The sequence below is a fragment of the Saccopteryx bilineata genome, chromosome 9 (assembly GCF_036850765.1).
Source record: "Saccopteryx bilineata isolate mSacBil1 chromosome 9, mSacBil1_pri_phased_curated, whole genome shotgun sequence".
In the NCBI taxonomy this organism is placed as follows: domain Eukaryota; kingdom Metazoa; phylum Chordata; class Mammalia; order Chiroptera; family Emballonuridae; genus Saccopteryx; species Saccopteryx bilineata.
Window position 1 is genome coordinate 23,019,058 of NC_089498.1, and position 20,702 is coordinate 23,039,759.

General features: G+C 48.6%; 1 protein-coding gene across 1 annotated transcript in view; it reads right to left on the reverse strand.

Moving 5' to 3' along the window:
* Window positions 1–11,240: 11,240 nt before the first annotated feature.
* Window positions 11,241–20,702, reverse strand: part of CALB2 (calbindin 2) — a 28,534-nt gene continuing 19,072 nt past the window's right edge. Inside the window, exons 5-11 of the mRNA XM_066243784.1 lie at window positions 18,901–18,957; window positions 18,291–18,368; window positions 17,755–17,810; window positions 17,438–17,477; window positions 17,232–17,285; window positions 15,877–15,948; window positions 11,241–11,977 (exon numbers count right to left, since the gene is read on the reverse strand). Coding sequence (XP_066099881.1) covers window positions 11,861–11,977; window positions 15,877–15,948; window positions 17,232–17,285; window positions 17,438–17,477; window positions 17,755–17,810; window positions 18,291–18,368; window positions 18,901–18,957 — 474 coding nt within the window. The 3' untranslated portion in view covers window positions 11,241–11,860. The remainder of the gene's footprint in view (window positions 11,978–15,876; window positions 15,949–17,231; window positions 17,286–17,437; window positions 17,478–17,754; window positions 17,811–18,290; window positions 18,369–18,900; window positions 18,958–20,702) is intronic.

Consider the following 20,702-nt stretch of genomic DNA (forward strand, 5'->3'; position numbering starts at 1 on the left):
AAAGCAGAGAGACACCAAGGGAAAGCCAAGGAAAGGTTTAATGGAGGAAAAATAAGGAAACCTCAAGGGCTCGCTATCACTCATTAATTTCCAGATGTTGGTTAGCTGCTGGCCTCAGGAGCACAGAGGGGGCCTGGCGGGCCCTCTGTGCAGGTTGGATGCACAGGCGTCGGGCCCTGGAGCTGACATGCTCATCCTTCACCCGGAAATCAGCCAGTGGTGCGGCTGAGGGGGAGAATGTGACACGTGGGAATTGGAGCTCCTGCTAGTGCTCTCCCAACCTGGAGCGCCTGGGGCTGTGCCTGGGGCTGTGCCTGGGGCTGTGCCTGGGGCTCTGCCACCTGCTGGCTGCGTCACCTTTGAAAAGTTATATGTACTCTAGTCTTCTTTGTTACGTGGCGATTCAAACAGTTTTAACTGGGTTGGATGGCTATGATGTTTAAATACGGTAAAATGTACCAAAGGTTCTTTTGAGAGGGGTTTTCTTTATTGACAAGGATAAAAAAAAAAAGTTGGAATAATCTCTAAGAAGAGTACCTGACCTCACTATCCTTGGGTGCCTGGTATTGGGGGGAGGTTTTATGAATGGGTATCAGGAATTGATGACCCACCCTCCTGCCCCAAGCTGTAAAGGGTTATGTCTGCTTATGTGCATATAAATACTTTATTCCCCAATGGAAGAAGAGTCTATAGACTAACTTAGGTGTCAGGACGCAAGCAGATGCCTAGGGGATTTCACAGGCCTTGATTCTCAAGCAGAGTTTCTCTGCCTTAGCACTATTGACATTTGGGAAGGGGTAATTCTTTGTCTGGGGCGGGAGCATCTGTGTATTGCGGGATGATTAGCAGCATCCCTGGCTCTCCCCATGAGATGCCAGAGCATCCCCTCCAAGTTGTGACAATCAAAAATGCCTGCAGACATTGCCAAATGGCCTTGGGGAGCGGAGAGGGGACAGAATTGCCTCTGGTGGGGAATCACTGCTTTGCTGTGTCCCCTCTGGAGTGAGCCCTAGGTAAGTGGCTGTTATTTGCTGGGCTGGAGTTCATCAGCAAGATTGCTTTTCTGAGCGTTGGTGGTCTCTGCCTACTTCTGTGTACCGTGTGTGTGTAGAGTCCAGTGACATCATGGCAAATAGTTTTTCCAAGCTGATGGACTGCAGACTCCAAACCCCAGCCCTGGTCATTTACATGACCTGTTCCTGATGCTGCGCGCCGCGGGACTGACTGCCGCTCAGTTTTCATTGCATTTCTTTTTGTTCAGACGTCAAGGATTTTTCAAGCGTCAGCTGCACTATCAATTGCTCATTCCTTTACTATTAATTAAATCCTGAGCTACAATTAAAATTAAACGGTTAGTTCTGTGGGGAACAAGGCCTTGAGGTAATCTTTTGTGGTGAATACTTGTATTTTTTTTAAATTTATTTATTCATTTTAGAGAGGAGAGAGAGAGAGAGAGAGAGACAGACAGACAGACACAGGGGGAGGAGCTGGAAGCATCAACTCCCATATGTGCCTTGACCAGGCAAGCCCAGGGTTTCGAACCGGTGACCTCAGCTTTATCCACTGCGCCACCACAGGTCAGAATACTTGTATTTTTTTAACTACAAACCTCAGAATAAATAGGGATCTTCTTTTGTGGTTAGGCCCCGCGGGAAATTGATGTGAAGGCAGGTTTGGAAGCATCGGAGGCCCCCACTCTTTGGGAGACGCTCTAAGAGCACCCTGCTTTCGGCACCCTCAGGCCGGGACATCCTAGATATAATGAGGTTCTTGGATTCCTTTACTCTTTTTAATGTCTTTCAGGATCAGGTTTGGCTCTCCTCGTGCTTAACTCCTGGTGTACCTACTCTAATGTTTTCCTAGTAATTCCAAAGGACTCCGTGATGGTTCGCTGCTCAGGAGGGATGAGGTTCATTCAGACTCTGGACTGAATGAACACGGCCCTTGCTTCCGGGCAGGCCTTCACACGTGAGTTCACCAGCAGGGTGGGCCGTCATTTTGGGGCCCATGGTACCTGGTCCCAGGCAGCAAGCTTTGCAAATGCTGTGGATAAAAGAAGGAGCCCCTCTGGGTGTGGGTCGCCTCAGACCAGGGGAACCAGGGCTGCCACTTGCCTCGAGTTGTCCCCGTGCTCTGTGGGATTTGGGCATCTTGTCGGTGACCCCAGGGATAAGAAGCCGCGTGACGTCTGACTCTGGGAGGTGTGTGTCAGTAACATTGAGTGTGGCCATCACAGTCCTCCCCCTGCCGTCCTGTGAATGGTACCGTTGCCTGCACATCTGCTGCTGGGAGCTTGGTGACCAGGATTCCAGATACCATCCTGTAACTACACAGCTGTGCTGCGACATTTAGAATTGGGTCAGGCGCAAGCACCACAGCAGGGTTGTTGGTTGTATGAAAGCATAGAGGTCATTCTCTATGGAGCCAATGTGGCTGTTCCCATGGGAGTCTAAACAGCTGCACTGGGATGCTGAGGGCCGGACGCTACAGACCAGGTTGAGGGTGCAGGTCATCATCAATGTGTGGTGGTGGGGATTCTTTTTCTCATAGGAGCATGGTAGCCATGGAGCTGAGGTACCAGGTTCGTAGTTAATGGCAGATAGCGCCTCCAAGAAGACATCTCTTCAAGCTGGGCAAACGGCACCCAGGATTGTGGTGCAAGTCACAACTGTGTGAAGGCCTCTTATTTATCAGATAGACTGTGCAGCCAATGCCGAGTCTGGCCAGTCTCCATGGGGGCCCAGTCTGATAATGCTCTCTTGGAATTGCCAGAGAGGGCTGCTGAGGAAGCTGTTGATGGGGTAGGCCCTGGATTGGCCGTCTTCATTAGTGGTTCCTCCTTGACCCTATGAGCCAATGGCTTTTCGGAGCTTCCGTGCAGACGTGAAGGGTTTCAGCAGTGCACAGGAGGCCTTGGGTGAGCCTAGGACAGGGTGTAGGACATTCTTCAGTAGGCACAGCCCTCGGATGGGCTGAACTCCTCCGGTGAGGGACGAGGAGGACCTCACTGGTTGGCTTGTTGGTGGTGGGAAGAAGCGGTGAAGGCTGTGTCATAATAGTTGCCATGTAGTTTTTTATTCTTTTTTTTTTTTAACCCAAGCCTCAGATTTTTGTTGTCCACATATACCCTCTTGGGAAGAGGGAAATTCTTTCTTGGGGACAGCAGCGCTCTGCAGATTTATGAGGACCCTTGAGGTGGATGGACAGGGTGAGGCCACAGCAGACCCTCCCAGGTGTGGCGGGGGTCTCCCCTGTGGGCTAGGCCTTTTCATCTTGGTTTGATCACAGAAATCTGAAAATGACAGTTGGCGTATGGTGTCCAGCTCTTTAGAAGAGAAGGGTTTTTTGCATCTAGTGGGGGGACCCCAGCTGTACCAGTTGGGAGGCAGGCACTGCACTTGGGGCCAGAGATGACCTCTAGGAACTGTTGTTGCGGCTTCCTGTCTGGGCCAGGCTCCTTCAGCAAGAAGAGGAGGGTGCCACAGATTGGCTTGTTTGTGCTGGGAGCAAGATTTCACCTGTTTGGTGGTTGGGCCAGAGGAGCTCTCTGGCCGCTGAGGGCATCTTCCAGGAAGTTTCTTGTGACTGTTTACTCCCGTTTGTTGAAAGAGTCTCTCTCTCTCTCTCTCTCTCTCTCTCTCTCTCTGCCCTCTCTGCCCTCTCCTCTCTCTCCTCTCTCTTCTCTCTCTCCGTAAGTTTTGTCCTAAAAACGTGTCTTGAGTTGGCAGTCCCCACCTTCTGGGGCAAGAGCTCTTTAAACATCCTGTGCCACAAACAGGAGGAGTTCATGGTTTTTCTGTTTAGAACACAGATGCCAATTTTATGGGGCATTTTTGATTTTCTGATGTTTTTCTTCAGGTCTTGGACTTTCTACTTGCTTGTTTTCACTTCCTCAAGCAGCTTCTGCTCTTTCTCTTCCTGATGATGGACTACCGGTCGCTGCGTCCCCACAGCTGGTTGCCCGTGGCCTTCCTTAAGGCCAGCGCGGTCTTGCTGTTCATTTTTCAAGTGAGCGCCGACCTCCCTCATTGCTTTGCTTTTCTTATTCCTGGCCTTCGGAAGGCTCGCGTGCTGTCCCTCTTGCGTTTTCAGTAGAGCACAGGTTGTTGTACGCCGTCTCAGCTGCCTTTGCTAGGGGACAGCGATGCCTCCTCTCTCCGTCTGGACGAGGCGGAGGAAGCTGCCTCTTTCAGACCGTTGTGGACAGTATTTGGTCCTGGGCTCATCACGCTACGACTCATCGGGCTTAGTATTTTTCTTACCCTGGGATTCAACCCTGTTCTGACTCATCAGTGGGGTGGAGTGGGCCCTGGCCTGGGGCGTTTGCCCACCGACCCGTCTCCCCTTAGCTCAGAGGATGTTCCACGGCGTTAGGCCATTTCTGTCCTTACTAATTTGTTCCGGAACGGGTGGTCTCCCTGCTTTTTGGGGCCCATTCCTTTTGCCCTTCATGTTTTTGCCGTGCTTCCTCAGCTTCTTAGCTAATCAGCCCAGTGGGCGTCTCCTGCCTGAGGAGCTTTGTCACCGCCTGACAACTATCGTTTGGAGCAGGAACTCCAGGCTGTGAGTCATGCCACACTCACAGTGGGGGTTATATAGTGAAGAAGGAAGCAGACCCCTCCCACCCCCTCCACCCCCACCCTACAGGGCTCCTCAGTGTGGTACCCTCCCTTCTGAGGAGTGTCTTCTGACTTCAGTGGCTTTCGTGAACCTGAGGCAGAGGAGAGTGACACTGGAGAGGGTGTCCTGAGTGGCAGTCCCCCTTCCTCAGAACGTAGAGAGGACACTTTTGGGGTGAAGATGAGGAATCTTTTATCTCCATGGAAAAAATGGCTGCTGGCAGTATTCCCCGGGGCCTCGTGCTGCCCTGTGCACCCCGGCCCCGGCCCAGGCCACTGCGCCTGCCTCGTACTTTAGAAAGATCTGTGTGGTCTGGTGGTACTCTTTGAAACTTCACTTTCTTTTTTAAAATGAACATTCAGAAACCTTGCTTTTCCTTACTTAGCCTTTCATTTCCAGTTGCAATTTCTGCTTTTAACAAATTTTCACATCCCAATTAAGGGGAATTGGTGAGATCCTGCGGCCTGTGGGGAGCTGTTAGGGATGACAGCCCATCTCCTGCTCACAACAAGCTGCGGCGGTGTCACCGGCTGGGTCCTGCTGTGCCCAGGCTGCTGGGTCACAAGCGCACTTCTCCCTGTTCCTAAAGGGTGGGCCCCGCAGGGGGCAGGCGCCTTCTGCAGTCACACGCCCTGAGCTTGGTCTAATGCCTGGAACTTCTTAATAGTTTTATTTTTGAAGGAGGCCCCATATTTTCTTGTAGCGCTGGGCCCTACAAGTCATTTATCTGGTTAGTCCTGAAGAGGGCAGTGGGGGGAGAGGGGACAGCTCACCTGGAGAAGGACTTGTGAAAAAAGGCTGGGGTTCAGGAGAGAGAGAGTAGGGGCTGAATACAGAGGGGAAGGGGAAGGGACCACCTTAAAATCAACCAGATGAATAGGATGAGAGATGAGGCATTGTGAGGGACTCAGGAGGCAAGACAATTTGTGTGAATATGTAATAATTTGCCCCCTGGAGTGCTGTGCCATCTCATCAGACTGGGAGCCCTGTAGGGTGGGGGTGGAGGGGGTGGGGGGGGTCTGCTTCCTTCTTCACTATATAACCCCCACTGTGAGTGGCATGACTCACAGCCTGGAGCTCGTGCTCCAAACGATAGTTGTCAGGCGGTGACAAAGCTCATGACTGAGTGGAGTGACACTGGCATGTGTTTTCTTTGACAAGCCGCAAGTTTCCGGTCCGGGCACTGGTTTAGCGGTGACGTAGATCACTGATATTTCTATTGCTGCTTTAACGTGGTGGAGCACGTGCCCTTTCATATGCGTCTGTAGGCTTGAGTCCGTGGCCACGACCCTGTGGATTGTGCCTTTTGAAGAACTTGACCTTCTCAGTGTCTGGACTTAAGTTGATGTTCTTTTCTGTATCTGCTGGGTCACTTTCTCCCTCTACCCCCTCTGGGCACTGTGGGGCTCCAACTCATGCACCTTAAAAATGTCTACTTACGAGGATTACAGACAGCATGGTTGGTCCCACCAACCGCTTCTGTTGCTTTCTGCCTATTTCTCCAGTAGGTATGATTCTTCCCACCTGGCCAGCGCTCCCACCCTTATCCCTACAACTGAATGTATCTTTGGTCAACGTAGGTGGTCTGTACGTAGGCAATATGTTTGTGTTGCCTGTGATAACTACCCAACCTGCCTGCCTTCCCTGTCCTGGGAGCTGCTCGCTCTGAGGCCAGCCCCCCCCCCCCCGCCCCCGCCCCAATGCTCACTGTGCCTGGATTTGCTGGAGAAAACCCGTCAGATGGAGAATCTCCAGGAGGACCTGGATGCTGGGAGCCCCGGGGCAGGTCTCTGTGTGGTATCCTCACTGTGCTGGCAGCTATGGCTGGGCTGGGGGGAGCTCCTAAGTATCTTTCTTCTGGGATGTGCGGGACGCCCGGGGCAGAGGGGGAATTTAAGCACGCTCCTCAGTTTACAGCGGATCGTTATTCCCAAGTTATATTCATCTTTCCTGTGAAAGAACTGCATCTTGTACCTGCAATAAGGCGAGTCTTGTTTTCTTCAGCAGGTGTTTCTTTTGCAGTCCATTCCATTGAAGCTGCTGGGTCATTCCCCTGAAGTAGAATGCCAGTCAGTGAACCAGCCTTCTCAAACATTGGTGTAATCGCAGAGTTTTTTCTTTCTTTCTTTCTTTTTTTGGTGGTTGTTTTATTTAGAGAATGTTAGAAACTTAGAATTTCAACCATCCAGTCACAGATTCTCCTGATGCTCCTCTTCTTTTTCCATTTTTCTTGACTTCCTTCATTTGCAAGCCATGACCACTAACTACTATCTGACCATTCATTGTCTTTGCAAACAAATGTTTTTGAGTTTTTCAGGTGCATACCCAGTAGAGGGATTGCTAGATGTACACCTGAACCCTATGTGATCTTATGGACCAAGATCATCCATTAAATTTCATTTCTAAATTAAAAAAAAAGAAAAAGAATGTTCATTGTCCATAATAGGAAATTATTGCTGGTTACCAGTTTGCTCACTCTTTGTTGAATTAATCGCTGTCATCAACAGCAGCATTATGTATGCTTTCTGTTACTTACATTCCACTTGCTTTGTGCTTCCTTTATGTCTATTCAGTCAGTGGACAGCAGACTGGACCTTCGGACTGACGCAGTGCTGCGGCAAAGGGTCTGGGGGCTGTGGTGCCATTTCTTATTCTGTTCTTTCTGACACCATGTTACATGTGGTTTTAGCCCTCTACATTCTTAAAACTTACTGAGATTACCCAAAGAGCTTTTGTTTATGTGGGTTAAAACTATCACTATTTACTGCATTAAAAATGGAAACGGAGCCTGACCTGTGGTGGCCCGTTGGATAAAGCGGACGCTGGAAACGCTGACATCGCTAGTTTGAAACACTGGGCCTGCCTGGTCAAGGCACATATGGGAGTTGATGCTTCCTGCTTCTCTCCCTCCCTCTTTCTTTATCCCTCTCTCTCCTCTCTAAAATGAATTAAAAAAAAATTAAGTAGGGGGATAAGAAAATAAATACATTGAATTAAAAAATTTTAAAAAGGGAACAAAAAAGATGGAAACGGAGATGGTTAAAAAATGCTGAGTCAATTGAAAATAGCCACGATGAACCCATTGCATGTGAACATAAATAACATGTTAGCATTTCTATGAAAACAGTCTTGACCCTACAGACTGTCTCTCCTCCAGTGATGTGTCCGTTTGTTGCATAATGTGAAAGGGCACTAGGAAGGATGAAGTTTGGAAAGCAAATTTTATTTGTATTATTTTGTAATACCTACACCTGGAAAGAAACTATGAAATGTATTATATAAATATTTTAGCAAAGGTTGTTCAGGTTTTATGGGCTTGCCTCCTTGGCTTACTGATTAATACCGCTGCCTGTTATATGGAACGTCATTCTAGATGACAGAGATTCTGTGCCTCACCAGGGAACTTTTTGGTGATTTACATTGAATTTGTCATGGCCTAGAATAGATTATTTTAAAACATAATGAACAAAAAAAACCCTCCTCACTTATGAGCAAGCCGTATATACTTCTTTGCTCATTTTAATTCTTTTGCAACCCAAGCCTGCATAGGTTTTTTTTTAATAAAGAAAATTAAGGTAAATTATTATTGTAAACATACAGTGGGTTTTGGCATATGTATTGGTTGTGCAACCACCACCACTAAGTGTACCTAATTCCAGAATGTTTTCGAAGGAAGACTCCTCCCTGCTCCTCCCTCCCCACCTGCAGCCCCTGGCAACCATGAATCTGCTTTCTGTCTCAGTGGATTTGCCTATTCTGGACTTTTCATGCAAATGGAATTAATTACACGATATGTGGTCTCGCGCGATTGGCTTTTTTGCTCAGCGCGCTTTTGAGGATCAGCCATGTCGTAGCATGTTTCTGTGCATCATTCCATTTTGGGAGTAATAATCCATTGTATGAATAGACCACAGTCTGTTTAGCTGTTCATCAGTTGATGGATGGTTGGAGTCGTTACCACTTTCTGGTTACCATGAATTATGCTGCTGTGAACATTTGTATGTCAGAGTTTTATGTGGACATATGTCTTCAATACTCCTGGGTCTGTTGACTTTTAGATGTTATCTCTTAATTAAATGAGTAACCAAGGTGTGCTTGCCAGGCACCTGTGATTATATTAAGTGTCCAAATCTCTTCTGACAACTCTTTAGATTTTACCTTTCCAAATAATTTAATATACACAGAAGAAAAAAAAATGAAAGGGAACTTTCAGGATATCTTTCACCACTACAATGATCTTTGAGATTTTCCAGAGTAGCTCAGGGCTACCGTGGAAAATCACAGAGATTTGTTCTTGCACCTTATTAAAAGCGAGATGCTAGGAATAATTAGGTCTGCTTGATGTGTTACTATGGTAAGAATCTTCATGAGAAGAGTTGTCAGATCAGAAGACATCTTCAGTCCCCCAGAGGTTCAGCTTATATGGAGGACATTAGTTAATGTAGTTCAGAAATTGTATGTTTTACAGGAAGTCCCTGGCCATTTGTCAGTCCCCTACTGCTGGTATGTTTCTACCCTCAGGAGAAACACTCTTTAAAAGTCTTATGAAAGTTACATATTGTATCCTGATAGGGAAGTTTACATCCTCCCTTCTGACATTATTGGTTACAGTGATAAATTAATCACAGCTATGAAGTCTCTGTCATCTGTCTGTTTACTGTGATGCTTGCCTGAAGGCTCAGCTCTAATTAAAAAGGACAGCCTTAGAGCTCATAGCAAGTGACTACCAGGTACTTCAAATCATCCACTTTTTCAAGGATAGACTCTTGGGTGCAGGCTTCTGAGCTGACCTCACTTAAAACAGTGCTTTGCAACTGCCGGTTTGTGGACCAGTCCACCAGAAACTTCCTGCTGGTCCAAAAGAAAGTTAACCACTCTGATGTATGAAGATTATAGACCCAATGATCTTAGGGGAATTCACTTATGCTCAGGGTGACTTCTGTCTTGGCAATCCCTGAAATAATTCTCCTATTTTTACTGGTCCCAAGTGTAAACAGGTTGAAAAACACTGATCAGCAACTCTCAGACTATACTCCTTGACAGGGTCAGGGTTTCCAGGGCTCTTGTTAGTCCAGAAGCAGATGGCTTCTTGACAGCAGACTGCTAATCCACGATCGAATGCAGGCTTCCCCAAACTACAGCCCGGGGGCCGCATGCAGCCCCGAGGCCATTTATCTGGCCCCTGTTGCACTTCCAGAAGGGGCACCTCTTTCATTGGTGGTCAGTGAGAGGAGCACTGTATGTGGCGGCCCTCCAACGGTCTGAGAGACAGTGAACTGGCCCCCTGTGTAAAAAGCTTGGGGACCCCTGAAATGGAACAAGAAGGAATTACATAGGACTGTAGAAGGGATGTAGGAATTTCCTTGTGGTGGTTATTCATTTAAACTATTGGTATTGTTGATTTAATGCTCTGCTTTCCAGATCTGTAAGCCTTTTCTCTTCTTTAGCTCCCTACAACCCACAACAATTTACTAGACTCCGCTTTTGTAAATGGAAATAAAACTTTTCAAAATTAGGTTTGGTTTTTCATTGGTGTGCAGTGGTATCTTATTGTGGTTTTAACTTGCATTTCCCTAATGGACCTCACCCTGAGATTCCGGGGACTCTCCCTGGCCCAGCTTGGACTACATGATCCCCACAGGCTTAGAGGGCTGTGGGCAGGTAGACAGGTCAGATGGTGGCTCACTGGGCTGTACCATCCCAGCTGTGGACAGGATGGCTTCTCTCAGAAAGGCATGTGGCTGGGGAAGAAATGGGGCTTATGTCTGATGCAGGTACGTCCACCCCTCAGTGGTCTGTTTATTGCTCCAGGTGGGTCCTGCATATTGAATACAGGGACACTGCCAAATGTGACCTTGGAGTCAGACCAGCCTGTATTTGAGTCCTAGCTCTGTCACAAGGAGTTGTATTATCTTGAACAAATTTAATGTCTTTGAACTTTAATTTATTCATCTGAAAATGGTATCCATCTATCTCATGGGATTGTTGTGGCATTAGATGAGGAAATGTCAAAAAATGAATCTTGTAGTCAGTCAATAAATGATAGCATTAAAATATCAGTTATTCCTATTCTAACATCTCTAAGAGCTCTGTGGTGCCAGAGGCTCAGCTAGTCCTATGCCAGCGGCAGCTGATGAGTTGTGGGGTCAAGTGCTCTTTGAGGAGGAGGAGTTAGGTTTGTGGCAGTCTAGAACTCCTCCACATTGCTATCCTATTGTAATAAAGAACGTGGATCAGAATTGAGGGATTCACACCTGGCTCTGGCCCCAACTGGCCATGAGACCTTGGGTTTGTTATCTTCAGTGTCCTTGTCTGTACAGTGGAGACAATCACAGCACCTCTCTCCAAGGATTGAGAGAAACACCCCCATAAACTGTTTAGCACAATACCGGAGATGGCAGGAACAAATGTGGAACAAAGAAGTGGCGGGTGGATGAAAAGGCAGGCAGGACACGCAGGTCAAAGCCCAGAGCCTGGGATCCTACGCCCTGCTTCTAGTGGTTACCCACCCCCGGGGGGGGGGGGCAACACCCTTTTCCGCTGGCACGAGTACAGGCTCCCTCTTGGTCAAGAAGAGCTGCTCACTGCAGAGAGAAACTGACCGCTTGACCAGAATGAGGTGAGCTTCTACAGCAGACCGTTTCCATTTTATTGACTGTAAACTTCTTTGGTAAACAAGAAGACAGGAAACCCTAAGAGCAAAGGGGCATGCTGAGTCAAGAAGACGAGGAAAGGGCTGGCGCCCTCCACAGACAGGAACTCTGCGAGACAGCTACCGTTAGCAACGTGGTGGCTGGAACGTGGGAGTTTGGGGTGAAGGGTGGCGTGGGGGAGAAGCGGAGGGGAGCCGGGGGAAGGGTCCACTCTGTTGGATGTAGAAGCCTAAATCATACAGCAAATGAGCTCATGCATCACAGCAAAGAGGATCAGGGACCATCCCCCCTGCGTCCTGCCCACCTTCCATGCCATTAATCGGTACCCCCTGCAGGCAGGGCAGAGGGCATGCCGGTCAGGGTCAGGGCAGGGCTGGGTTGATGTGGGGCTCCAGGAGGCCCGTCAGTCTGCAGCCCATCCTCCCCCTCTCCCTGCTCTGCAGGCTGGTGTGCGCAGGTTGCAGGGGCGGGGTGGGGGTGGGGGTGGGGGTGGGGGAGGGCACTCATGATCTCCTGATCTGGGTAGAAGTGGCGGGGCAGCAGGGGCAGGGTTTGGGGGAGGTGGAGAGGCAGCCCCTGTACCCCCTTTACATGGGGGGCTCGCTGCAGAGGACAATCTCCAAGTCCTTGCGGTAGAGCTTCCCCGCCTCGGCCAAGGACATGATGCTCTTTCTGTAGTTGGTGAGCTCTTGGATGTTCATTTCCTAGGAGACAAAGAGAGAGGGTAAGAGCAGGCTCTGTGGGTGGCACCACCCAGATGGACCGCCTACTCATTCACAAATACACCTGCTGGAACCTTCTCATCCCATCACAGTACAGGTGGCACGGAGGAAGACCAATCACGGATTGCGGAGTCAGAAAGACCTGGGTTGAAACTTCTTCACTTAACTGTCTGCATTGCTTTGGGGAAAGCATCTAACTCGATTTTCAGCTGCCTCATCTGTAAAATGGGTACACTGACGGTACTTGCCTCACTGAGGAGTCATAACGATTAGAGGAGGGGATGATTAGCCCAGTACCTGACACAGAGCATGCATCCAAAAACCAGAAGCTACTCTGGTGACAGCCATTATCTATGTGAACTTCTAGAAGTTCATCCACCTCAGTGGGCCTCCATTTACTCAAGCTGTGTCCCTGCAGGTGAGGAGGAGAATGCCAGGTTCTCCAAGCCCCTGGACCTCATTTTCCTAAGCTTCACCCATTTAAACAAGGAATTCTAACCTCCGTCTCCTCCAGCAGCAAAGCTTACCAGCCTACTTCCTGTTCACCGGCTCCTCCAGGCCTTTAGAAGCCACTGAGGTGACCCATGAACATACATGTCCATAGTCCCATAAGAAATGGAGGCCGACACATTTTTAAAATAATTTTTGTTATCTCGTGCAATTCTTGTGTACCTCCAGCTTAAAGTTTAAAGATATACATGTACGATCGTACCCTGGATGGTCAGGAGGCACGAGGACACACATGAGTGTGTGTACTACTCAAAGGGTTAAACAGCACACCAACCCTTAACGTCTTACAGTGAATACAGGCATGTCTCGTTTTTATTGCACTTTTCTTTATTGTGCTTCACAGATGTTGTGGGGTTTTGTTTGTTTGTTTTTACACATTGAGGGCAAGACTCTCCACCAGCAAAAACATTATGAATTACTTTATTGAGCTACTCGCATTTTTGTGATGGTCTGGAATTGCACCCACAATATTTCAGAGGTATTCCTGTACTTGCTTTATAGTAATTGCTTTGGATGCAAATAGCCCATGGGTCTGAAATACAGCAAAGTCATCACCCACATTGCAAAGTCACTTAAACAGTTATCTTCTTCCCTCCCTCCCTCCTTCCCTCCCTCTCTTCCTTTTCTTTCCTCTTTCTATCCCCTCCCCTCTTTCCTTCCTCCTCCTCCTCCTTTTGTATTGAAAATGTCCTTAGGTATTTTTTAAAAAATCTCCTTTCAGACTGAGACTGACAGGTCATTATTGCCATTCTGCGAATGAGAAAACCAAAGTATATAGACTAAGGTATGTCCTAAAGGACTGGACCAACTCACAGCCATAAATATCCTTAGTCCCCTGAGTCCTGAAGTCGCTCTGTTTACCTGGCTCACCTGTCCGCAACCACCTCTTAGTACTCAAAAGGTCATTCTTTTTTTCGTTGTTTCAGGATATCTCCTCATGTCACTGATTCCTGGTTTTGTGCCAGCACCCAACCCTTAAGGAACTTTGCAAGCATCTCCAGCTTTGGGGGGACATTCCCTGGAAATGTCACCTAATGATAACATTGGGGTGTGCCTGGTTAGGAACCAAGGGAAAAACCCCAAATGTTAATTCCCAGCTTGAGAAGGCGCCCCTCCTCCCAGTTTAGTGTGGCATCTGGAGCCAGCAGCGCTGAGGGAGGGGCTGCTTACTCCCTGCCTCTAAAAGTTTTGCTGGAGGCTGGGGACATTGCAGTTGCCTTAGGAGCACTAAGAAATATTGAAGTTTGATTCCATGAGCTTATCCCGCAGGAGCCTCCAACATGACTCTGCTCAGAAAACAGATTACAGCCCATGTACCATCAAAATGGAACATGCATTTGCCATGTGGGTTCACCAAAAATAACCTTTCCCTTCCCAACTCAGGTGCTGTTATTTTTTATTATTGTTATTGATTTTTAGAGGGTAAGGGAGAGAGCAAGAGAAAAACAATGATGCATCGTTCCACTTTTTCATGCATTCACTGGTTGATTCTTGTATGTGCCCTGCCTGGGGATTGAACCCACAACCTTGGTGTATTGGGATGATGCTTGAACCAAATGAGCTGCCTGGCTGGGGCCTCAGGTGCTGTTATTTACAGCCATGCAGCTCTCTTTCTCCACAGGTTCATCCCCTGGATCCCCAGGTGCCAAATCTGAATCTGGCTACAGGTGGAAGGTTCCTGAGTAAACAACGTTATGAACAGCCTTGTTTTCTAACCTTCAATGCCTGATTGTTTGTTTGTTTGTTTCCACATCTCACCTGTGCAGCCATATGTCTTTGGTGATAATCAAGAAAAAGAGCCTAGTCAAGTGATGACCAGGAAATTCACGTCATTGCTGAGGATTAATGCATGCCTTCAGGGTCAGTAAACTTTGGGCTTAAGGCACCGCCACGTGGAGAATAATTATGCTTTATCAATACAATTACTACAGTTAAACATAGTTTCTATTATGATGCCCAAGCTTCCTTGGGTACATAAAAGTGCATAAATAAGTTTATCCTAGAATTTAGTGCCAGGAAAAAGTCTACCACGTTCAAACACTTGGTGATACTTTCTTCTTCCTGGGAAAAATATTTTCTGCCCCTTTCAAAATGCAATTGGAAGTAACATCGAGAAAGAAAGAAATGTAGGATGAAAGACATGAAGGAGGATGTTCAGGATAAAGAAAGAGAGGATGGAAAGCAATCTGAAAGGGAGACAGACTCAGAGACTACAATGAATTTTTCCCCCTTGAAATTGAGCAGTAAATTTAGCTCCTGCCTGGCAGCCAAGGCAGTTAGACAACAAGATTTTACAGTGTCCATCTTCTAATTAAAGGAAGCAGCAAGACCTCTGACTCAGAGGACGACATTTTCCCGGAGGTGAAGGCTCGCCTCTGGTTCTTGTCCCACCTGACCCCTCACATCCAGGGCACCAAGCTGAGCCCTCGGGGACCTCATGGGGGGGTCTGTCCAGCAGGCAACAGGCCAGGCAAAGTAAAGGAGATCCATCTCTGCATTTTCTTTGAGGGGAACAAATGCTTTCATGGCTCCTTTTAGCCCCTTGCCCAGCTCCAGGCTCTACAATGAATTGATTCAGAATTCCCTTACCTCCCACTGGGCTCTACTCTCCAAAATCTCTCCTTGTGTAAAAGTCTTATTTTATTGGCAAAGCAGCTGACAATGAGCTGGGCCAATCAAAATGGCCCTTGCCTTAGGATCATCCACAACAGCCAACAGGAGGAAGCAACCTAAGTGGCATCCATGGATGAATGGATAAACAGAATGTGGCGTAGACACAGTGGAATATTACTTAGTCTTCAAAAGGAAGGAATTCTGATACATTCTACAACACAGATGAACCCTGAGGATGTTATGCTAAGTGAAATAAGCCAGTCACACACACACGCACACAAAACAAATACCGTGTGATTCTACCTATATGAGGTCCCACCTATAGTTGTAAATGTATAGAGACAGAAGGTAGAATGGTGGTGGCCAGGGGCCGGGGAGTTGTTGTTTAATGAGTATAGAGTTTCCGTTTTGCAAGAGGAACAGTGTCCTGGAGCTGGATGGTGGTGGGGGTTGCACATCATAAATGCATTTGATAGCACTGAACTGTACACTGAAATGTGGTTAAGTTGGTAAACTTTGTGTTATGTGTATTTTATCACAATTAAGTAAAAAACAAAACACCATAAACCAACCAAGAAATCATTCAACCAGAAACAAAACAACCACCTAAAAACTGTTAGTGCCTTGTTCTGGCTGATCAGAGGGGAGTCAAGGGCACTCCATGGCGCTCCTTTCCACCCCTCTCCCAGACACTTCTCCACCCTACCACCCTCCACCTCCCACCCCCTCGCCCCAGGCCCCTGGGCGCGGTTGCTCACCTTCTTGTTTTTCTCATACAGGTCCTTCAGAAGGGCGTCCAGCTCATTCTCATCAATGTAGCCGCTTCCGTCCTGGTGGCGAGCCCAGAGTCAGTACTGAGCTCCAGAACGCAGCCCCCTCCCATTCATCCTTCCAACCTTCCCCTTACTCTGTGCAAAAGCAGGTCTGAAGACCGTGCAGTGCCAAAATAACAAATGGCTTCTGGCTTCACCAGTCAAAGCAGGAGCGGGGTAGTTCAGGGAAAACTTGTGGTAGCCTTTCATTCTGGTGTTTTTAATTTGCATTGAAAATATAAATGAGGTTCAGGAAGCATTTAGCTGAGTGTCACATCCCGTAAGGTGTCAGGATGAACACAGGGGCGGTCTGAAGCTTACCCCCACAACCCTTCGGTTATAAGGAAGACCATTAGAGCCTGATCAGGTGGTGGAACAGTGGATAGAGCATTGGCTTGAGACACTTGAGGACCCAGGTTCAAAACCCAGAGGTTGCCGGCTTGAGTGCTTGAGCATGGGCTCACAGACATGATCCCATGGTAGCTGGCTTGAGCGCAAAGGTTGCTGGCTTGAAGACCAAGGTCACTGGCTTGAGCAAGGGGTCACTGGCTCAGCTGGAGCCCCCCCCCCCCATCAAGGCATGTATGAGAAGCAATCAATGGACAACTGAAGTGCCGCAACTATGAGTTGATGCTTCTCATCTCTCTCCCTTCCTGTCTGTCTGTCTCGACTTCTGTCTCTCCCTCGCTAAAAAAAAAAAAAAAAAAAAAAAAGGAAGACCACTGGGAGTCACATGGGCAGGGGACAACTATGGGAGGGGTGACGGGTACCCTTCATTCTCAATATCCTAGAAAAAACAACTGGCATCATGACCTGAACCAGGAGAGCAGTACTGAGCACCTCCTCCCTTTGGCCCCCAACAATCTAAGTTCTGAACAAAACTCTCTACCATAAACTATTCTCTCTTGTACTTTATTTATTTATTTTTAAAAAGTTTTATTGGTTTTAGAGAGAAAATAGAAAGTCTGGGTGCAGCGGGGAGCATCAACTCATAGTTGTTGCCCCTCATATCTGCTTTGACCGGGCAAGGCTGGAGTTTGGAACCAGCGACCTCAATATTCCAGCCTGACGCTTTATCCACTGTGCCAGCACAGGTCAGGCTCTCTGGTACTTTTAAGGATCCACAGGCCATGAACTGCGATGACATTTAATCCCTCACACAGCAGCAGATGCTGGGGAGATTCAAAAGGGGCAGGAAGAAACCACACAGCCGAAGCTGCCCCATGGCAGTTCCTCTAGTCCTAAAGATGACGTGAAGCCACTTGGCCTGCGTTTCCGTCCCACCCTGTCCTCCCTCTTACCTTGTCATAAAACGTAAAGATGGCGTTAAACTCCTCCGAGGTCAGCTTCATGCCCTGGAAGGTTCAAGGTATTAGAGAAGCAAGCGCTGTGTGTTGCGTGAGCGTGCGTGAGCGTGCTTGCGTGTCAGAAGGCAGGAGCCTGGAAGGTGAGGTTCAGAGGGGTAAGAGGAAGGGAGGAGCCCGGGGAGGCTACGTGGCCCTTTTACCTGAAATTTAAGCAGGAAGTTTTCCTGAACAGGCAAGAGTCTGGTAAGAAAACGTGAGAGCAGAGATTAGGAGGCAGAGCAGAGGCGCGTGCTGCCCGCACCTGGGGGCTTGCAGAAGCAGAGTCTGTAGTTATGGAAACAAGCTCTGCGACCTTAATCTTAGATTAGTGGAAAGTTCTAAAAAGAGGGGGACGGGCACACTGAGGTGTTGACCGTCACGATTCTATCTAGCTTTGTTTTGGGCTTCATGCAACCAGGCCTGTCACCTACGAGATAGGGATGGTAGCACAGGACACGGGTTGTGGGCAGGCACGTACCGGGACATCTCCGAGAGACCCAGTTTGCCATCGCCATTCAAATCAAACATCCGTAGCTGTTGGGGACACAAAGAGGTGCTTGGGTTATTTGCTTTGACCTCCTTTCACGTGGGACCTCGCTCTGCCACCCCCATTTACTGGAGAGGGAGGGAGGTGGGGGGAGCATGCTCAGGTCTCTGAGGTCACCTGGAGGCCAGTGACTAGTCTGGTCTAAATCCGTCACTGTTCCTCTGTCCCCGCCTCAGGGAGAATACTGCAGAGGACAGCAGGCCAGCCCCAAAGGCCCACCATCTCTGAGTTTATCTTCGCCAGTGCTGTGGAGGTTGTCATAGAAACAGATTCTCCTGGGCTCAGTGAGAATCTTAGAGAGAGGCTGTTTGGGGCCATCAGCTAGAGTACCTTTTGCCAGCTGCCACTAGGAGTCATTTCACCTGGGCCCAAAGAATCAGCCAACAAAAGACCCCACAAACCAGAATCCCACTGGGTTGGAGCCTAGGTCCTGTGCCCCGGGGAGGAGGAAACTTCTGCCCACTCACTATGGTTTGGGTGTACTCGTGGAGCTTGGGTTCATCATATGGCCGGTTGGCCTTCTTCAGCAGGTCAGACAGGAATCCCTGGAAGACAAAAGGTCTCCTCAGAGCTCTTGATGCAGCCAGTCACTTAGTTCATGACATTTATGTAGTTAACTTCCCTCATAATTCCCTAACCTTTTTCTACTTGTGGAGTGACCTTGGAGGCGGCTCCTGGAGTCAACCTTACCTCATAGTAAAGGCAGTAGAAGCTAGCTGTGGCTCCTCAGAGAGCCCAGGGCACAGGGCTAAGCAGTGCCTGGGGAATCACTGGTCCCAGCGGAATACCGGGGTAGATGTACAAGCCAGAAGGCCAGTCTGCTGGGATGGCCTGGAGGGTGCCTGTCCTGGCTACCACGTGCAGAGGAGTGGGGTTTGGTTGAACTCTATGGCCCTATAGCTCCATGCTACTGATGTCACACGGTTGCCCTGAGTCAGACCTGAGTCTTCCTAAATTGACCAAAACCCATGTTTCTCACCCAATGTCGCCTCCTTCCCCAGGTTCCTTAAACCACCACCACTCTGGCCCTAGCCCCATTCTCTGTGCCCTCCAAACCCTCCCCAAGGCCCATCCTACCTTGAGCTCATTGGCTTCAATGTAGCCACTCCTGTCGGTGTCGTACTTCCGCCAAGCCTGCAATGGGAATGCCAACCTATTCGCAAAGACCTGCTGACATCTGTAGGCCTCCCTCCATTCCCCTCTAATGGACTCAGGTCAGTCTTGATATTTAAGAATATTGCAGTGGGGTGGGGATGTGGAGTTGGTCTAGCTCAGTCCTCGCCATGTTGCAGATGAAGAAATGAGGGAAAGTGTCTTGGCCAAGGTCACATAGAGAAGGAAGAAAACTTCAGGGACAAGGTCTCCCCACTCTAACTGGCTAAACGTCTGGGTCTCTTTTTGGATCATCCTCTAACCAGGGTTACAGTTTCTGAGGTTAGCAGCGTCTACCAGGGCTAACACTAGGATCTGGCGGATCTGATTTTTGCCGAGTATGTAGGGTGTCCTTTTACTGCTCTGGAAGCTTCACATTTTCTGGGTGGGGGCTGGGAGCCAGGATAGAGCCCTCTGGAAGGGGCTGAAACAGGTTTGGTTACTCTTCATTGCACTCCCTTCTTCATCCCTCTATCATGATGCATATGGTGGTGTGTATGAGGAGGGAAAGAATTGGTATTATAATCAGTCGGTTTAGACTGTCCCAAGGCTGCCCCCCCTTTCTTATAAAAGCCTTCCAGCCTGCCTTCCTTCCTTCCTTCCTTCCTTTCTCTCTCTCTCTCTCTCTTTGTCTCTCTCTCTCTCTCTCTCAACAATCTCTTTCCCATGCTCAAACCATATGGTTCACGAAGGGTTGGCCCCCTCTCCAGAGGCAAGCATGTGACCCCTGGATGATCAGTCCCTCTCTGGATCCCATTCCATACTGGTCTGGGCTCCGATCTGAGCCCGGTTATCTGATGCATATGCTGGGTCCCTATGAGAAACCAGGGCACTGCATGCTGACCACCGCATCTGGGAGATCAAAGGGAAGCAGAGCTTCAGCAGGTGACATGGGTCTGACCGCCTCCCTCCTCTCTGTTCTGGCCGTCTGAGCAGGAGCAGCCATTACACAAGAGAACAAGGAAACATGGTTGTTGTGGCTTTAACACAGAGCCTGATTCCCTTCTCCTTGAACGTGGGCTGGACTTAGTGACTTGGTCCTAATGAATCGAGGATGGCAGATACGAGTGTTTGACTTCCAGGACCAGGTAATAAAAGCACTGAGGCTTCCTTCTCATGCTCACTCTTGCATCACTCACTCTGGAGGAAGCCGGCTGCCGTGCTGGAGGACACTCAAGCAGCTCCATGGAAAGGCGTCATGTAGTGAGGAACTGCCAGTAGCCACATGAGTGAGCCACCTTGGAACAGTAACTTCCAGCTCCAGTACAGCCTTCAGGTGACCACAGCCCAGCTGACATCTTGACCTCAATCTCACGAGAGACTCTGAGCCAGAACCCTTGACTAAGCGGTCCCCAAATTCCTGACCACAGAAACTGTGAGATAACAAGTGTTTGTTGCCTTAGGCTGCTAAATTTGGGGGGTAATTTGTTATGCACCAATAGGTTAACTAATACAATGGTCCTGAGAAACCATGGTGCTGTGTACAATTGCTCTGAGGCCCCAGCCTTTCACCCAAGCCATCTGGTGGAGAGGAGGGAATACCATGCGGGGGGCTGGGGCAGGGCGCTGCCTGTATCCCTGACAAAAGGCCCAGAGAACCTGACTTCTAAATCTTTGGTCTATTTTGGTGCCTGCTTATATTTCTTAGATTTTTTTTTTTTTTTTTTTTTTTTTTTTTTTAGAGAGAGAGAGACAGGCAGACAGGGACAGACAGATAGGGAGAAAGA